Source organism: Rhinolophus hipposideros (genome assembly GCF_964194185.1).
Source record: "Rhinolophus hipposideros genome assembly, chromosome: 24".
In the NCBI taxonomy this organism is placed as follows: Eukaryota; Metazoa; Chordata; class Mammalia; order Chiroptera; family Rhinolophidae; genus Rhinolophus; species Rhinolophus hipposideros.
Genome location: NC_138070.1, coordinates 10,627,147 through 10,647,260, shown reverse-complemented (window position 1 = coordinate 10,647,260; position 20,114 = coordinate 10,627,147). Strand labels below are relative to the sequence as shown.

The 20,114-nt window shown below is 47.1% G+C and overlaps 1 protein-coding gene across 2 annotated transcripts in view; it reads left to right on the top strand.

Moving 5' to 3' along the window:
* Positions 1–10,575, top strand: part of FBXO21 (F-box protein 21) — a 38,867-nt gene extending 28,292 nt beyond the window's left edge. For both annotated transcript variants that reach the window (XM_081036820.1, XM_081036819.1), the window contains exon 12: positions 8,202–10,575. In XM_081036820.1, the coding sequence (XP_080892946.1) occupies positions 8,202–8,389 (188 nt within the window). In that variant the 3' untranslated portion in view covers positions 8,390–10,575. The remainder of the gene's footprint in view (positions 1–8,201) is intronic.
* Positions 10,576–20,114: the final 9,539 nt, after the last annotated feature.

The window sequence follows — 20,114 nt, the reverse complement described above, 5'->3', positions numbered from 1 at the left end:
GACCTGCAAGCCGCAGCACTGGCTCTAACAGCACATGTGCTGGTAGGTGGGCCACTGCCGGCCTGACAGCTGTTAGCCCAGGGCACTCCTGAGACAGACAGAGGGAGCCGTGCAGGCAGGTTAGAGGCTAAAGTGCCTTCATGTGAGCCTCCCTTGTCTGAATTCCTCCATTTAATGGGATGGATTTATTGCATGCCTGCCTGTCAAGGCGTTCATGACATTCATTTTATTGATAAAAACGAACACAAATACCAGTATAGTTTAGCTCCGTGACAGGCAGCACTTTTGTACTGACCCCACTTGAGGACTTGGCCATTTTCCATCCTCATAGTCATACATGAGGAAACGGAAGCACACAGAGGCATGTAAATATAAAAAGTAGGAATACACTCCTAGGCAGCTTGGCCAGGAGCCTCATCCATAACCATTAAGCCACACCTTTCTGTGCCTGACCTAAAACATCAGGCTTGACCTAACTCGATACTCTGGTCTGGTCAGTGCATTAATAGAAACCCTACGTGTATAAAAATCTCAAGTATCAAAAAGCCTATAAAAACATTCATAGGAATTATTGTTAATTCGTTGGAAGGTGATAGAGGGTCATATACAACAGGAGGAATTCTGTTTAGAGACCGCAGGTCGCTTTAGCCTCTGTCAGTATTGTGGGGAAGTCGTCGGAGGGGCTTGATATGTGTGCCCCGGAGGAGGCAGAGGTGCGCGCAGTGGTTTCATTTAACTTGAAGCTGTGACAGAAGAGCACACTCACAGTTTGTAATAAGCGCGATTTGGAAATTGTTGAATGATTCGCGGACTCTTTGTTCCCCCCACTAATCACGTGGGAAGCATTTCAGACTATACATCATGGAGTGTGTCACAAGCATGAAGGGAATTGCCTGTCATCAACCCTGCTGACCGGCGTCTGTGGCTTCGCCGTGCGCATTCATTGCCCGCTACATAGGTTTGATCTTAACACTCTCAGTGTTTGATATTTGAGTTTCTAGAAACATTTATGTTAACTTAAACATGTTTAGAGGCAGTAGAACGATATTTGGTTTTAGGTATTCTGAATTTGTCCGGTGTCCAGTTTAAAGATTCAGGAATTGTATCTTAAGTAAACATGCAATGTAAGGTGTAGAGTCATCATTGTAATGACTTTGTAAGAAAGTTAAATATCTGGTTGTCAGTTTTACACTCTCTAAAACTGAGATTGAACTAAGTGGTTGTGAGTAATGTTAGCAAATTACCTTTTTAAATTTTAAATTCTGAGGCTCTTAGAAAATTCTTAGACCTGACCAACCCGTCTCGCCTTATGGTAACTGTCCATCTTTTTCCACTAGTGATTCTGTCACTATATGACTGGAATGACCCAAGTGAAGTTCCCATAGGAGCTTCAGTGGTTATCACAGGGTCAGTCTTCACTGTTTCCTCTCCACCCCGCCCCCTCCTCCCTGGAAGCAAATACCAAATGTCACATCTGTAGCTGTTTCACTGTGTATGTCTACAAGGTAGGGGCTCTCACTTTTGTTAAAAATGCATTTTAAGTGTGTTCCTGGATGTCAGCTGTGTGCCAGCCGGGCGCCGGGTTTGCTGGTAAGTGAGGCCGAGGCGTCCCATCATAGGTTCCCCCAGAAGGGCACTCAGGGCTCTTCTCACCCTGCGGGGCTCCCCTGGGTCACCTCCTTCACTCTCACTGTTGGTGCATATGGTGGCCACTCCCAAAGCCTTATTCCCGTCCCAGGCTCTTTTCTGGGCCCTCGCCCACCTCTCTAAAGCCCCCTGGGCATCTGCACTGAGGAGCTCTTCAGGTGGCTGAAATGTTCTTAACTCATCGTGCCGCTTCTCATCCCCACCGCCGTCTGCTCCTGCTCATCTCATGGAATTGTGCCACCCGGGTACCATCTCTGCCCTGCCCCCGCACCCCCACCACATCCCCAGTTAGTCAACAAATCACACTGATTCCATCTCCTAAATGTCTGTCTCTCATATTTCCGTCTACTGATTTCCATTCCTGTTGCCCTGCCCTTCTCGATGCCACAGACATTGCTTGCCTAAATTACACCACCGTCCTGACTGGCTCACCCTCCACAGGGCATTTCCTTAGCAGCAGCTAGAGGACCTTCCACGTGTGTCAGCTGCCTGTCAGAAGTGTAGTATTGGCCGCCCAGACTCCTTTGCGTGGCCCAGAGGTGATCTAGACCCTCCTCTCAACCCCATCTCTGTTCCCGCCCTGTCATGCTCCAGCCGGATCCAACTGTTTTGTTCCTTGAGATGGTCATTCTCTCAGGTTTTGCACAGGTGGCTGTCCCTTAGGAACAGCCCCGCCCCCACCCCCAGCTTTGGGTCCTGCTTCAGGTTTAATGCCACCCCTGCCCTTCCCCCACTGCCCTCAGATTGGGCGCCCTGAGCACCTGCCCTTCTGAGTCATGGCGCCTTCACCTCCACTATTTCCCACCTGTGGATCCCGTTCCTTCGCCCCATCATGAGCCCTGTGAGTGCACAAGCAAGTCAGCCCTGTTCTCTGATGAGGCCCTGGCACCGCCCGCCATTCCAGACCCCTAGTCAGTGCTCGTGTCCGGCTGGAGGGACGGAATCCCTGTCAGAGAGGTTTGTCAGCCGAGGTACGAACGCTAGGGGATGAGCGCGAACTGTGTGACTGAGAGGCTAACTCTCTTTTAATCCAACTTTGGAGGAAGAGCACTTGAAACGTGTGAAATAGTTGAAAGAACACAGCGATACCCACCCCATACTCGCTCCACTAGAATCAACAGCATTTACCATATTTGTTTGAACTACAGATAGAGATTCAAATTTTCTGCTGAACCATTTGCAAGCAGCCTGCAGACATCATGACCTAAATACTCAATCATGCCTGTTCTAGGAATGAGGACATTTCTTCCTCTGCATTACCAGTTACGTCATCACACCTAATAAATAAAAATTATTATAAATAAAAGTTAAAAAAAAAATACTTAAAAGGGGGCGGCCGGTTAGCTCAGGTGGTTAGAGCGCGGTGCTCATAAAACCAAGGTTGCCGGTTCGATCCCCACGTGGGCCACTGTGAGTGGTGCCCTCCACAACTAGATTGAAACAACTACTTGACTTGGAGCTAATGGGTCCTGGAAAAACACACTTAAAATAAGTAATAGTTAAAAAATTATTTTATCTTTATCTAGTATTCAGTCAGTATTCCAATTTCACAGTTGTCACAGAACAACTTGTACAGGGTATGTGTGTGTCTGCATGTGTGTGTTCATTTTTAAATCATGATCCAGCCAGCCAGGATTTATGCACTGCGTTTGGTGGTTATGTCTCGAGTCTCTTTTTAATAAAGGACAGTTTCTTATTCCTACTCCTTTTTTTTTTTACTTTTTCACAAGACTGACTCTTTGACGAGTGCAGGCCTGTTGTCTTATAAATGGCCTAACATTCCAGATTTGTCTTACGGTTGCCTTATCTGTTCATTGTCTGTAAACCAGAAGTGAAGCCTGAAGCTTGATGATATCAGGTTGATATTTTTGGCTGGAATGCTTCTATCAGATGCCGTGTGCGTCACGGTTGCGTCTCATCCAGAGGCCTGTGGTGTTTGATGTCTCTCTGTTCGTGAGGCAGATTTTGGTGGCTTGGCTGAGATAGCGACTCACTGTAAGGCACAGTGTCCCCTGTGCCGTTAATGAGAAATCCAAGGAGTCATACTGTGACTTCCTGTGCATGTCCTCTTCCCCAGTAACCTTTCTCCTTATGTTTTTAGCACCGACTGAATTTCCTCCCCTAAGTTATGATATGAGAATTGCAAAATGGTGATTTTTCTACTGCTACTATTCCCTCCACTTCTGTAAACAAGAGCTTTCCTCCCTCTCCTTCGTCTCCCTCCTCCTCCTGCTCTCCTTCTTCTTCCTCTCCCTCCTCCCTCTCCCCTTCCCTGCTCTCCTCTTCCTCTCTGCCCTCCTTTTTTCTCTCCTCCTCCCCCTCTTGTTCTCTTTTTCCTCTTCCTCTTCCTTCTCTCCCTCCCCCTTTCCACCTCTACCTCTGTCTTTCCTTACCCCCTCCTGCCATAGATTCCTGGATTTTTGTTTAGTCAATGTGTTAAAATCATGTGGAACAATTTTATGCTCAAATTAGCCCATATTTAGCCAGTGGGAGACCTTCAGAGGCCAAATTTTTAAAAACACTTAATATATTTTTTTAACATTTCTGGGTTAACTTATTTGCATTCAATTACATTGTTTTTAAACTTTTTTTTCATCTAAATTTTCAACCTTTGGCTCCATGATCCTAGTAACCTGGGTAGAACCCATTGATGAATGCTCTTCTGATTCATAGCTCTTCACAGGGAGTTGAAGAATGAATTATAGACCACATGCATTCATGACATCTTCGAACAGTTTTAGTCTGCACAATGAGGGGCATTTTTTCCCCCAATACGTGAGATTTCACCTAAATCCTCCTGGAGGGATACACGGCGTCTTGCCTGTTTACCATTTCCCCCACCAGGGGGCGAGCTTTAATACTGTCTGGGCACCAGGTGGGCGACTCGGGTCTCAACTGCCCTTCGCACTTCTCAGGTGCACTTAGCTATGTGGGAATGAATGTCACAGATGCGCAGAATTTCAGTCAGCGGCCCTCACGGGGAGGCCAGGAATCCAGCTGCGATGTGAACATTGACTTCTTGTGCGTGTTTTGTGTATAATGAGAGAGCACCCTGGAGAAGGCTTGGTACGTGGTAGGCCCTCACCAAATGTCAGTTCCTTTTTCCGTAATTTGTCTTACACTGCTGACCGAAAGTTTCCAGCACACACCCACACGCAAACAGCCCATGGCAGTCTGCACATGCTGGCGCGTGTGTGAGGATCCCCTCACATCAGGCCGGGGGTGGTACATTTTCAACCATTTCAGAGGGCAGTATGGCGCTCTCTTTTAAATTGTCAGAATCTCAGGTGCTCATTCTTCTCCCCTCAGTCCCTCCACTCGAGAACCCCCTTCCCCAGGGGGCCTGTGGTCCCCTTGTTACAGCCTCACATCAGTGTCATTCATAAGGACTGGCCTGGTAGATGGGGCTGTGTCTAAACTGTGGCTTACGGACTGGCTTTAGCTCAGCGCTTCCTTCGACAAAGTGCGGTCTACACATAAACGGGCGTACTAAGCTGCAATGGAATAAGCCAGTTGCAGGTGAATGCTTGTGTGTTTGTATGAATAAACACATAAAATAATACTGAATTTTCTCTAAGTACATATAGTTATATGTAGATAGACATATGTATGTTCATAGAAGGACTAGATACTAGAAAGATCCCGTCACACTGATAGTGATTTCTTCTTGGTGGGGGAGGAGGCGACCGGGGGGACACCTGCCCCCACAGGACTCGTAGGGGGTGTTTCCATTCATATATGTGTGGGTAGCTTGAAAATTTAAAATAAGCAGACTCATGTCTCTGGCAATTTCAAGGGAATGGGAAAGACGTCTCAAGATTTTTCCAGGACTTTTAAGTAGTCCCTGTTGAATATTTTCCTCAATTAAATTTTGTACCCTTAGATTTCTCTCTCATTCCTCTCGATTAGATTTTTTTCAAACCTTGTTTAGTGGAGTGGGATTTATTTTCCCTTCATAATGCGTCGTTGCCAACTCATCGTAGTGTTTTTTCCTTCAAAAAAATTTTCAAGTGAATACATCTTTCCTGTGACGCCAGGAGCCCAGGCAGCTGGATGCACTGGATTCCGTCCAAGGCCCTCTACCAGCCAGGGGCGGGCTGTGAGCAAGCATCTCGCGCACTGGTGTCCACCCCTTCCGTGCTTTCCCCGGCGCTCTGTGGCACCTTTCATGCCTCTCGGATGTCTGACTTGCTTCACAGCAGGCGCTGTCGCCATTTTGGTCTAGACAGTTCTCTGCTGGCCTGTGCATTTGCTTAGCAGCATTCTTGGCTCCTGCCCTCTCGATGCCAGTAGCAGCCCCCAATCAGGACCACCAGAAGTACCCTGTCCGAGGCAAAGTAGCCCTCGGTTGAGAACCACTGCTCCTGACAAACTGGCGGCAAAGCAGTAGTTCTGAATTATGCACTGGAATTCTTTTTACCTGAAATACCTCTGTCTTTTTACCTGAAATGTCTCTATCCTGTGACAGGTAACAGTGGTCCCTTTAGAGCAAAGGGCCTTACAGCTCCTGGTGGCATTCCCGATTCTTTTCCATCCCTCTGATATGCCTGCGTATCTCTGCGAGCAAATCCAGCCGGGTGACGCCCTCAGCAGCTGACCTGGCTAAGGCACCAGGCCGTGGGGATGCCCCCCTCTGCCTCCCCAAGGGAGGTGCAGCGGGCACGTCACACATTGGGGGAGGGGCGGCAGGGGCAAGTGGGCAGGAAAGGGCATCTTCTCGGCCAGTGGCATTTTGAAACATGGAAGTTGTTTTTACATTTACTGATTTTTTCTGATGACAACATTTGAAACTGTAGAGTACAAAGAAGGACCTAAATCACCGCAGAGTATAGTCACAGCGGAGAGGGGTCCAAGTTAGCAGACTGCCCACGCTCCTATCTGAAGAAGCGTGGGTGGCCCTGGTTTCTGCAGAGCACCGTCAGCTGCAGCCTGCTCTCAGCCTGCCCCCCCCTCCCTCGCCCGGATCCCTCCTGAGTGGCAGTCGCCTTGCCCTTCTCAGGTCCGAATGTCTTACATTTAAGGCCTGGCTGAATCCACCTGTGGGCAGGTCCTTCCCTCTGCTGCAGTTTAGCAAAAGGGAGTCGGACCACCTTGTCTGGTGAGCATTCTGTGAGCTGGAGCCCGGCACGGTGTAAGTGCCCAGTTTAAAAGAATCCATTTAAAATAGGTAGCCATGCCACGTAATGCAGCAACTCGGATATGTGGCCTTCCAGGCTCGTCTAAGGAGCACGTACATTCCTCCATAAGGTCTGGACAACACACGGCTCATTTTCCCGGCTATTAAACATTTCACCTACTATTTTGCTGAGTTCACTTGCCATCATTTGCTTACATAGTGACCTGCACCTGGACGTGTAGACGGTTTTTACTTTTTCGCTATCGTAGGTAATGCTGGGATAACCTCCTCGTTTTCATCCTGTGCACGTGGGGCACACGGCCTCTGGGTGGAGGCAACTGAGTGTCCTGAGTGTGTTTCAGGATGTTTGGGGATGAAGCAATGCACTGTGGGTGTGAGTCAGTCCAACAGCCAGGCTTGTGCAGAGACTCACTTGAGTTAATTCCAGTGATAGGCTGTGCAATGTGTGGCTTCATATTTGCTGGGAACCAACACTGCCCTGGAACGCGGGGAGAGCGAGGACAGGGTGCCTGGTGAGCTCCTTTCTGGGGCCAGGTCATGGGAGATGAGGCAGGGCTTCTTCTCCTGGGGGTGGGGGGAGTGGCAAGGAAGGGTGCATAGGGGTCGTCCTTTCATTGGGCCCCTGGAGGAGTCCTCTTCCAAATACTTGGGGGGGAGAAACCATCTGAAAAGATTTTAGCCTTTAAAATACCTCGCCTGCACTGTCATCTTGTTTTTTTAATCCATTTTAAAGGAGTCTTAGTTTTTATTTCTTTCTCTAGTAGCAAAATAGCAGGGTATGGAGGTAGCACGGTTTTTTAGATTACACAAATGTCACAGCCCACATCCATGTCCAGTCTGGAGCTGGCAGCCCCTTGTGTGTTCATACCCCTGGGTCTCGTGCTGCCCTGTGAAGTACTCGCCTTTCAAGGCACACAGCCACTGCTGCAGGGAACTGGGGTGGAGCAGTGTGGTCTCTGTGGGAGGGGCCAGGACAAGAAAGACGACAGGTACAGGACTTGTTACCAGATGATGTATGTGAAGGCTTCGGAAGCTTAGCCGCTGGTGACATGGGACAGGCTGCGATGCCCGTCCTGTCCGTTTGGCTGTGTGTTAAATCAGTGAGAGGAACACAGTGAGTCTCTGGTGCGCCAATCCCAGGAGACTGCTGGTCTTTGCTGAAGCGAGACTTCTTGTTCAGAGAATAGGAAAGTACTTCTGTTCGCTAAGGAGCTGTTGGGGACCCCATGCCTCCATCCCTCCATCCCCCGACTGCCACCCACTGCCTTTTTCCTCTCCTCCAAATTCCATAAACACCTTCTGTCTTTCCTTTTCCTCCGCTTCAGAAGTGCCGCTCAGAAAAGGTTGCTAAGAGGTGGTCTGGATAAATGACGCCGCAGAAAAGTGTGTTAACTAGAACGTGCCTCTTTGTCAACAGAAAACTTGGAATATAACGTGGAGCCTCAGGAGATCTCGCACCCCGACGTGGGACGCTATTTCTCAGAGTTCACGGGCACTCACTACATCCCCAACGCAGAGCTGGAGCTCCGCTACCCCGAGGACCTGGGCTCTGTGTACGAGGCCGTGCAGAATATTTACAGCGCAGAGAAAGAGCACGTGCAGTAAGTCCTGAGAGCACAGTACCTCCGCCGCTGCCGTCTTCCAGGAGAGCAGGATTCCGGAAGAAGCCTCCACGGACCCCTCTGGAGTCACCCGACCAGGAAGGCCACTTAACCAGGAGTGCCGCACGCCTCCTTCTGAGTTTAGATACGCTCTCCTCCAGCTGCAAACACAACGCCGCTCTCCGCCTACACTAGTGAATTCATTTGAAAGGCACTGTGTTCAGTGGCATGGCTTGTATGCTCGTCCTGTGGTGACCGTGTGTGACATTCTGTCTTCATGAGGTCTCACCGTCGACACTCTTGTCATTCTTTTTCTTCACTTTCCATTTTGTCTCTTAACATTTGTCTCAGAACATTTTATTTGCTGGACAGATGGGGTTACACGTTTGCAGTCATTTCTTTTCTGATTTCTCTGTGAAACACGTGCAGTCCTAAATCAGGATTGTTTGTCTTTTACCCTGAATTTAGTTGCTTATTCAGAGGTGAAGCTGTAAGTGATCTTGGCAGCATCTTGGAGATTGAGACGTTAACAAACTAATCATTTACATTTGCTTTTTTCTAATTGAAACAGATTTTTCAGGCATTTATCTTGTTCTTTATTTGAATTAGGGGGATAATACAGTTTTCCCTTCCACAGTCCCCTCTTGGATTTATGCTCCTATCTCTTTGAATCATTACTTTTCTACTTTATTACATAAAATTCTTTGAGAAAATGCATAGTAATGGCCGTGGTGATGGATTTTTAACATGTTCATCTACTGTTCCTCCCTTTAAAATTAAGTACCTTTAATTATTTTTCTTTTTTCTTTCTTTTTTTTTTTTTAATTTTTAAAATCTACTCCAGTGTCATGAGTGGGTCATAAATCAGTGATGGGGTCTCTTTATAGTGGGAAGTACAACCTAATGTTAAAATGTTTGCTTTTAGAAATGATCCTCTGTGGTCTCCGAAGACAAAATGAGGTTTCGCTTTTGTAACGAGAAAAAAGAAATAGTGAACCTTAAAAATGAACGAAAAAGGTTTCATGCGCCCTGTCATTTCTTAGAATCACTTGAAGACCTTTTGGAATGTGGCAGAGTAGAAATAAATATCTTTCATTTTAAGAGTGTTTGATCAGTGGGAAGGGAAACGTGAGTGTAATCTGCTTTCTCGAGTTTCCATTGCCATGAAGCCTGTACTCAAGTCCCAAGGGGGAGTCCGATGTCTTATTCAGATCCCACTGGCTTCTTTTCCATGTTCTTAGTAACTGAGCATGAAGGTACCAAATCTGTATGCAGCTCTGGAACTCCCACCATTTTCGACCTACCTGGTCTCAAGTGAGCTAATCTTGTAGTTCACCATTAGAAGCTAACTTCTGGGGTTAGGACCTAGTTACTTTACTCTCTAAGTTTAAAAGACTCCAGTTTCTGTAGTGAATGAGGCTTTAGGGGGCGGGGACCCAGTCCCGCCTCGCTGCTTGTCTGTCCCATTTGCATGCAGTATTTTCCCACCATGTTTGATGACTGCCTCTTGTTTATCCTTTGGAAACCCTGGGATGACCGAGGTTTGGGGAAGCCACCTGAGACATTTAATAGCAAGTGACGGCTGTTCAGCAGTTATTAGCAAAAGATGGGGATTTGGCCACCTGACTCCTTCCAAGCCTGAATTCGCTATCGTTCAGTGTCCATGTTCCTCGTCCGTCCAATCCAAAGGCAGACGATTTGGACTTGCATTTGAAATTGTGACCACTCACAGTGCCCCGCCTGCCTGAGGCTGGGGGGTTTTACACTACTCGTCTAAAGGTGAAAATTAGAAGATGTGGAATAACTATGAAGGAGATGCATTACTAAGAAACTGTGGCGCATGCTGAGAGTTAATAATTGTTAGTTTTCTGATTTGATTTCCTTTTTTGCTTAGAGTAACATCAAAGCCAAGAAAGATAGTTTTACCTTTACTGACTCAATGTAAATATGTATCTAGACTGTTTTTAAATGTGTTTCTTCATGAATGCTTCATTTGGCTTCCGAAGGCCTGTCTCACCTGTGTAAGTTGGTATTTGGGCACTTTATATTTTTCTAAAAACGTGTTTTGGATCCTGTACTCTAATAAATCATAAGTTTCTTTTAAAAATTTTTTCCAAAAGTTTCCAGCCCTGTTATAAAAGTAGAACTTTCACAATGTTAAAATATTAAATATTTGGATATAGTAACTTCTCTTCGAATGCCAAGATTTTTTTGATTTTTTTTTTGATTTTTTTTTTTTTTTTTTTTTTTTGTACAATGATTAATAAATGGAACTTATCCAGAGAAACCACACAAATGGCATGCCCGATTTCATTCCAGAACAGAAAGCCCCGCCACAACTAGCAAGTGTCTCACTTTTCTTTTGGTCAAAACAGGCAAAAATTTGGTCTGCTGTATTTATTTTTCTCATTGGTAAATGAACAAGGTACCTTTACACTATGATTTCCCTGCCACACGTGAATTTTGTAAGCTCGCTAGTCATCTTGAGAGTATCTGACTATAATGCAAAGACTGCAGCTTTTAAATAATGTTCAAGTACATGTTTATAAAACGAGCACTGCACATGCCTTGGGGGAAACCCGGTTCTTGGGGTGTCATTGACCTGAGAGCTGGGTGACACACCACATTCCAGAATGACCTGCGATTCTTGGTGACGTCACTGTGTCCTGTGGAAGGAAAAGGTCCTGGGCCAAACAGTCACCAGTTTCCTCCACTGCAGTGTTTCTCAGAGCCTGTCAGGTGCTGTGTGCACTGTAATTCCCCAAGACGGCAGTGTGGTGTGCCGGCCGTGTTTTCCTGACTTCCTAGACCCTGGAACTCACCTCCCCAACACACACACATACACCTCGCAAACCTGTGGCCCAGTGTTTGCAGACCTACTTTGGGAAACGCTGTCTGAGGGAGACAGCAGTTATGTCCAAAACTAGTCTGCCTTATCGTCAGCCCAGGTTTGCCAGGCATCTCGTTTGAAAACATTATCCATCTAATTAGATTTTGGCAGGCCAGCTTTACGTTGTCTCTGCCTGGAGTTCATAGTTCTCTGTTCTAAGTGTATTTACACAGCCAAATTGTTTCACGGGGAAAACCAGCATTAAAGACTGTTGCTAAATCGGTTTAACGTTTTATAATACCCACTGAACGTCTTGTTCTAATTTTCAAATGTCTCCATCCTAAATGTATTAAATTGAGTCGTGCTCTCATGTTCTAGACTTTCTTCTACCATCGAATCCCTTTGCTGTAAAGGGGAAATGTTTCTTTCTCTCAGTCCATATTCCAGGGACATGAAATTGGAGTGCCAGCAGCTTTTTATTTTGAAAGTGTCTTGTGGCCAGATTAACCCAGATGTAGCGATTCATGTTTGTCTTTTGTTTCTTGGAGGGAAAGGGAGAACGTTCACGTACATGAAATGCGGAACTTGGCTATGTGGCGTTTAATTTTGGAGACGTTAATAGCTGTATTGCATGTTGTTACTTTGTATTGCGTGCTTATGTTGAGCCCCGCACTGCTAAGTCCTCAAGGCAACCCTACCAGGCAGGGCCAGGTAGTGGATATTTTTTGCGAGCTGCATATGGTCTCTGTCACATATTCTTTGTCTTTAAAAATGTAAAAAAACATTCTTAGCTCAAGGGCTGTCCAGAAACAGGCCGCAGGCTGGATGTGGCGGGAGGGCCGTGGTTTGCTCATCCCGGCTGAGGTACAGACCTACCCGGCACCCCTCTGTACAGATGGGGAATCGAGACCGCCCTGCTTATAGGTGGGCAACCTGCCGTTTGACAACCACACTACCGATGATTCTAGCAACTACCTCGTTATGTTTTTATCCTTTGCCTTGCAGCAACTTTGACTTGTAACGTTTCAGTTCTGAAAATTTAAAATCTTGGGAGAAAAGGGACATTCCTTTGGTGATTAAAATGATGTGCAATTATAGCGTAAATGTATTACGGCCATTTAGCAATGACTGTATTAGGGAATGCTAGTTCTGTAATAAATAGACCCAAAAATATATGATGGCTTGAACACAAAAGACCTTTCTTGCCTCCACCCGGAACGAGCAGGGGAATGGGTGGGCGGGCGGCCCTCGGGCGATCATTTAGACACCCAGACTCACCCAGCCTCTACTGTCTGCAGTGTGTACAGGCTTCCAAGGGCACCCTGGAGCCATGTTCCTTCCAACCTGAAAGGGAGTGAGCCTGGAGGGACACGTCTGGGCCGGTTGCCCAGGCTGGGAGTGGCACTTACCGCTGCCACTCAGATTCCTAGGAATGGTGAGGAAACAGTAGCAATTACGGACCACAGTCTCAGTCCACTCTGGATATCTTCTTCCCATGGTGGAACACACCCCACTTCCCAGGGAGGCAACTGTGAAGTCAGGCTGGCTGTGGTGACAAACACTGCCCTTGTCATTGGTTCAGTCCAGAAATGGATTGCTGGCTTCTGCCATAGCGTGACTACCAGGCAATGGGGGTTATTCCTTACAGGTCACGCTGCTATCTTAAATCCAGTCTCCGCAACAGATGGCGTGGGAGGGAAGGAGAGGAGACCTGACTGGGCAAGCTGCATCTGTCACTTCTGCCGCAGTGACAAGAACTCAGTCAGGGACCCACAGCCTAACTCCAGAGGAGGCTGGGAAATGGCCTCCTGTGTGCCCAGGAGGGAAAAGCAAAGTTGGGGCTCTGCCTTGTCTGTGGGTTTCACCAGGTGCCCATTTCCTGCGTCCTGCCCATCACTCCAATGTGGCTTCTTGGGGACCATCCCTCTTCCAGTTCCCATTCTCTGGTGAGGCAGGGACAGGACAACTACAATGAAAACTCCCATTTTGGAAAAGAAGGAGACACACAAGCCACTGGGTTCTTGCGACAAAATACTGCTGGGTGGGCGTGGTGAGGACCTGTGTGGAGGGAATGGGGGTGGAGGGTGTATTCCCTGGGCGGCGCACCCCCTCCTCAGTTCCCCACACCTGATCCTGCCCTCGGACGAACCCTCCCTGGTGCCATCACACGTGGGTATCTGTGCAACTTGCACAGCCCCAATCCCTGCCTGGTGTGAGTTTGGGGGCCAGTCCTCGACTTGATTTATACAACAAACTCGAGATCCCTCTGGCAATGATTCCCTCAGATTTAGCAGGCTACTAACCTACCGTATTTCCCCCAAAATAAGACCTAGCTGGACCATCAGCTCTAATGCGTCTTTTGGAGCAAAAATTAATACAAGACCTGGTCTTATTTTACTATAAGGCCCGGTCTTATTTTACTGTAAAACCAGGTCTTATATTAATTTTTGCTCCAAAAGACACATTAGAGCTGATGGACTGGCTGGGTCTGATTTTTCGGGAAACAGGGTATCTGTGCCAGTAATCGTTCATACCCAAAGTTCTTTTCCAGAACTTTGCAGTCTGCTGTATTTCCTTCCTTCTCTGTCTCATACCCCTCTTCTCCCTGACTTAACAGTGGCCACCTTAATCTGATGCTAGCCAAAGCTGAGACTCACTGTTTAACGGCCTCTGTCACTCAGGTGATTTTCACCCTCATCCCTTGCTGGGCTGTACAGAAGCACCCACGTGTTGCCTTTTTCAACCTCAGAAGCCAGGATTTCTGACTCTTCATTTCAGTTCATTTTTGCCTGAACTCCTGTCGTCATACCTCGTTATCAAGCAGCAAAGAACGACCGGCACGCCATATTCTGTCTCTTCGACTACTTCCCCAAGCAAGCTACAGCACCAGTGACTGACTCCACCATGCAAGTTGTAAGTGACAATTTTACCAAGTACACAGCTCTCCCACCTCCCAGCCTGCCGTGGGTGTCTCCCTGCCACCTGACTGCTAAGCTGACACCATATAGTCTAGGTTTTTGTCCCAGTGGTTCTCCTTTCAAGGGTTTATTTGTTGTTTGAAAGTGGGCAGGTGTTTCCATAGGAAGTTCTACTTCCTGTTTGGCTGTGCAGAAAATCTGAGGAGGAGGATGTCAGCTTTTCCGGGGGAGTGGAAAGAACTAAAGCAAGTCGTTTGGTGAACTTAGGAAAAGAAATTATACAGAATAAAGGAAAGACATTTGGAGGAGAACCAGTGGGACAGTCTGCATTACAGAATCCTTGCGTGGTCAGAAGTTTCATCTACTCGTAAAATGACAGCATTCTTAATGGAAATTTTCATATTCAAGTCGTTGCATTTGGGGAAAATTACAGAGCACTTTGAGAGTTAATTGTTATTCTCTAAAGCACTCTCATTTCAAGGTTCTGGAATTCTTTAATAATCGACCACTTATTATGGTGATGTCCGCAATATATCTTACCATCCCCCACCTGGGTCTTTCTCAACCTCTTTTCCACTGTTGCCCCCTCCAGGAGCCTTATTTTAGACCATATTTTTCCTAATTGCCTTCCCCCATGAAATTGTTTTGACTTTTTTTAAAAATTGAGGTGAAATTCATATAAAATGAACCATTTTAACTCAGTGGCATTTAGAACGTTCACAGTGTGTGCAGCCATCACTTCTGTCGAGTGCCAGAACCTTTTCATGACCCCAAAGTAAAACTGCCGTGCCCGTTAAGCAGTCACTCCCCATTTCTCCTTCCCCCAGCGCCAATCTACTTTCTGTCTCGATGGATTTGCCTATTCTAGACATTTCACATAAGTAAATCAGACACTATGTGGCCTTTTGTTGTCTGGCTTCTTAACACCAGGTTTTCGAGGTTGCTCCTGTTGTCGCGTGTATCAGTACGACGTTACTTTTTGCAGCTGAATAATATTCCAGTGTCTGGATGGACCACAATTTGTTCACCCACCCAGCTGTTGATGAACACAGGTTGTTTCCGGCTTTTAGCTGTTGTCAGTAGAGCTGCTGTGAACCCCATGAAATTTTAATACCACGATAACTGTATGTCTGTATAGGTATCGTATGTGTATCTGTGCATTACACATTAAAAGACTAATCGTTTTCCTCTCCCCACAAGAACCAGTTTTGCCCTGTGGGGGCGATATCACCCCAGTGAGAATTCAAGCGCCAGCTGGGAGGTAGCGTTGGGAAGAGCCGCTGTCTGTTCCATCTCACTGGTGGACCCTGGCTGTCTTGTCCTTGGGTGGCTTTTAATGCGCCCACCTTTGTGCCAGGAGCTGTCATGACTACAGGAAAAGTACATTTCTGTCACCTAACAGTGTTAAAATGTGTATTCTAAAGACCTTTAAGTACAAGTATATGTATTGTGTAATCTTCTTTGCTTCACTTAACTCCAGAATCTCCTAGAGTCTGTCCCTAAGAAAGAGAGAAAGAGGGGGGGTTGGATCCCAACCCTGACTGTTTGAGATACTGCCTCTTGTAAAAGTGGGATAAAAGAAAGTGCAATTATAAGCCTTTCCGAGTTGTGGCTACCTTTTACAAAACTGTCCTAAATTGCCTCCATGAGATTAGAGAATTTGAAAGCTAGGGGACCCCTTACCCATCAGCTGCCAGACCATTCCTTCCCGATGTTTTACAAACAGAAATAGTGAAGCCCGTGGAGGTTGTGACTTGCCTGGCTGGTGCCTCAGAGCAAGGATTGGAGCCTGGGCCTTGGGACCTGACTGAAATGGGGTCTCTACTGCCCCCTAGTTGTTCCCTCTGTAGGGTTTTCTCGCCCTACAGGAAATGTCTTGCTAATATTATCCTCCCTTATTTGAGATTCAGAACCTTGTATGTCTTTGTCACCAACTGTGCTGAGGCCACTTTCAACCACTCTTATTTTACTCCCATTTACTTTGTGGAAGGAAAAGGAGGAAGTGCTTCCCTCACTATTTCAGCAATCTGTGCTCTTGAAATTTGAGGAAACCCCTATTCAAAACCTACAAAGACGTTTTAAAGGAAGTTGCTCTTTTGTTGCTAGTTTTATTGAGGTATAATTGGTATACGAAACACTGTATGTATTGAACATATACAGTTTGGCGAGTTAGGGCCTGTGTCACCATCACCGCAATCCAGGTACTAAACATCCATCACCTCCAAAAGCTCCCTTGTGTCTCCTTGGGTTTTTTTTTTGTTTTTTGTTTTTTTGTTTGTTTGTTTGTTTGTTTGTTTTGTGGTAAGAACGTTTAGGATGAGTTCTACCATCATAATGACATTTTAAGTGCCCCAATTCAATCGACTGCATTGGTCAAGAACAGTGATTTGGGCTGAGGAATAAGACTCACCCATCGAAGGTTGGTCTGGGGCTGTGTTTTATTTCTGGGTGGGATATCATGGGTCTCAGCCATTCCGTTTGCACGTGCAGAAGATGTAAAGGCCTCTCTTCAGTGCCTGCGTCATTGTGTGAATCAGCCAGTGACGTCCTGATGCATTGAAAACTGCCATGCTCTCGCCTTACCCCTCCTCTGCTTCAAACGTCTGCCCTTCTGGGCCCACTCAGGATGCAGAGCCAGTGGGGTGGCTGTACCAACGGCTGCTTCTTAGAAGCAAGCCAGCCGGTTACATCTTTCTTCTTTAATGCTGTTTAATACAACTGTCCACTTCCAGACTGTGGTGTGGGCTTTTGTTTTTCTGAGCACTGTGTAATAGGAAGGTTCTTATATGCATGCCACTCTCTTCAAAGAGCTTTCAGTTTTTAGAGACTTCAAAGCACTCATCTTGAGAGGCCAAGCCGGATGTCTTATAAGGACTAGAGATACTGTGCATTGGGGCTCAGCCAAGTCTGTTGTTCTTAGCCGATTCCGTCCCCAAAACCTTCAGCTTTGCTCTTGTGTGTTTGAATCCAGTTGGGTCAGTTGTCTGTTAGCGCTTGGCATGGGTTGCTGGGCCCAGGGCCATGGTTCTTCTCCATTGCGACGAGTGTGTTCCTCTGCCGTCGGGACCTGGACCTCATGATGTAACCACGGTCAGCAGAGGTTTAGAACTGAATGGAAGCCTCCTCTCGAGTCTGGGATCACCCGGTTCCGTGTGTGGGGGATTTACACTTGAGGTGGCCACAGGTATAGTGTCGTGGCTGTTGAGAACCCACCTGGCTCTGGGGAGGAGGGGCTCATCTATCCCAGTTTGGTTGGCATCTTGCATTCCATGTTCAATGAAACACGAGTGTATATTATGCATTTCCTTCTGCTTGGGGGAGGGGGCTTTTCCATCTTGTAGACCTCAGTGGGAATGTAAAGTATGAGCTCCAGCGGTCAATATGTACACTCGCTCCTATCTGTGTCCATAGCAGCTGACATGTAATAGGCAGGCAAACACTTCCAGAATGTGAGAGGAACGCATTTACCTTCCTGTGACAGAACACCCTTTGCCAAAACACACAAACATTCCACACTGTCCAAACTCACATGCTTCTTCTGAGCCTTTATTCTGTGCCAGCCCTGGGTGCACTTGGAATGATCCCTGTTTGACACACAAGGAGACTTAAGGCTCAGAAATGTTGAGTAACTTGCCCAAGATAGCACAGCTACTGAGTAACGGGGCCCAGATCCCAAAGCAGCTCTGCCTGACTCCAGAACCTGAGCTGTTCTTTAGAACTGCTATAGACTGAAGGTTTGTCTCCACCAAAATGCATATGTTGAAACCTAACCCTCAAGGCGATGGAATTTAGGAGGTGGAGCCTTTGGGAGGTGGTTAGGGCGTATGGGTGGAGCCCTCAGGAATGAGATTAGTGTTCTTATAAAAGGGACCCCCGAGAGCAACCTCACCCCTTCCACCACGTGAGGATACAGCAAGAAGCTATGAACCAGGAAACAGGTCCTCACTAGACGCCGAAGCTGCTGGCGCCTTATTACTCCAGAACTGTGAGTAATAAATGACTGTTGTTTAAACCACACAGTCTATGGTATTTTTGCTACAGCAGCCTGAAAAGGCTATGATACCTCTGCTGGTGGAGTTTAACTCCTTACCCTCCTGATAAAATAGAATAAGGCAACCCTCTCTTAGAAAGATGTCTACAGTTTTCATTGATCTCACTTGGGACAAAGTTCAGCGAGTGCGTTGGTGAGATTCAGAAGGGTGGACTCAGGGCACACACTTTGTGACCTTATGCCCAAGTGTGACCTGTGTGTACATCGTCAGTTTTCCTTTCCAGGGATCAGAAGCTGCCAGCCAAAGATCAAAGATGTTCAGAGGACCACCTATTGATTGCTTGGTTTCTCAAGATGGTGATTAAGTGGTGTGTGAGTGTGTGTGTGTGTGAGTGTGTGTGTGTGTGTGTGTGTAAGAAAGGGAAAAAACTATTAAAATTACACTGACGGTAACCACTTTGAGCACCTCTTGTCATTGCAGAAGTCAAACGTGACTTGTATTCCTCTTTTGTTATCGGTCCATATTGAGTATGACAATTTTAATACAGTAGTTTCCTTTCTGTACTTTTTTTTGACATCCTCTGTACATGTTATTTATCAACAGCTAAGGTTTCCTCTGTGTGTGTTAGAACTTCCACCTTCCTTGCTGAAATTGTCTGAGCACCATTTATCATTTGTTAGTCTCTTTTGTTTGGTTTTGCCCTCCGCTGGGATCTGCAGGTGGACAAGCTCCCGCTGAACAGATAGGGCTGGTTTGGGGTCTGAGATGAGCAGGTTTGTGAGACGCGGAGCGGCAATTCCGACCTGAGCCCTGTAGGAGGGAGGCAGAATTCCCTGGGCAGCATTGTGCTGGTGGTAATAGAGACAAACAGATGGTTCCAGGGTGAGGGAGGGTGATGAGATCTGGGGCAAATGTTCTGTAGTTTCATCTGGTAGTGATAGACTCTGCTAAGTGTCACTGTCTAAGCAAGGTACATTCAGCATGTGTCACCCACCTGTCTAGATTGCACAGCAGCCCAAAGCAAACCGCACCACCAACCTCACAAGCTCTTTAAGCTTCTAGCACTCTGTGAGCTGCCAAGAGGAGACTGCTGAACAGGGAGCACTGGGGGCCAGGATGGGAGCCAAGCCGCTGCACAAGATGGCCCAGGTGTCCTGCCAGCTGGTCACACTCCCCAGGCTACGCCGTCCCCTCCAAAGAACCAATGTTCCCATTTGGGAACAAGAGAGAGTGAGAGTGGTAATTTTCCATCCTCCTTCCCCGGGTGACTCAGAAGAAAGCAAAATCTGTTCCCAGCTTGTTTTACTACTTCTGTCATTTCTCTTGCTGAGCCGCTCAGAGTGAAGGCTGGGAGAGATTTGTCGGCCCCCACTCCCCCTCCTGATCATGAGTTCTTCTCAGGACCTGCTTCCCTCTCCACCTTCAGAAGCCTTGCTGGCTCTCTGTTGTCGTTGTATTTTAAATGAAAATGCCGCTGCCCCTTGATGGCCCAGGAACGAGTGGTGTTCAGGAGGCTCAGATGTGAGGTTTGGGTCACGCATTGCTACCTTATGGAATGTGCCCCAGATCTACAGAACAGAGCAGGCTGGGAAAAGTCACACAAGAGAGGCTGTGCCTTCCGAAACACTGTCTTTGGGATATCGATCAAAACGGGCACTTCCTTGGCTCCAACAAGTGACTCAGAGAGAGAGGACACAGTTCTTCTCCTCCCATCCCCCATGGACTAGCACTGGCTATTTCTCACTTAGGCCTAGAACCATCTCAGTGTTGGGAATGACTTGCCGTGTCCCCACTGGTGGCTGTTTCAGGCACGTGCAGGTGGTTGGTTGACTCAGTAAATCAGAAGCACCTCAGGAGGGAAATCAGTTATGAGGCCTCCCCCCCTGCATTTTTGGAAGTGCAACTTGGGGAATCAGACCCCTTCCTCTCCAGAGGGGTGTGCTGAATCCCCAGTGCAGATAAAACTCCTCTGTTCCGCATGGAAATGAA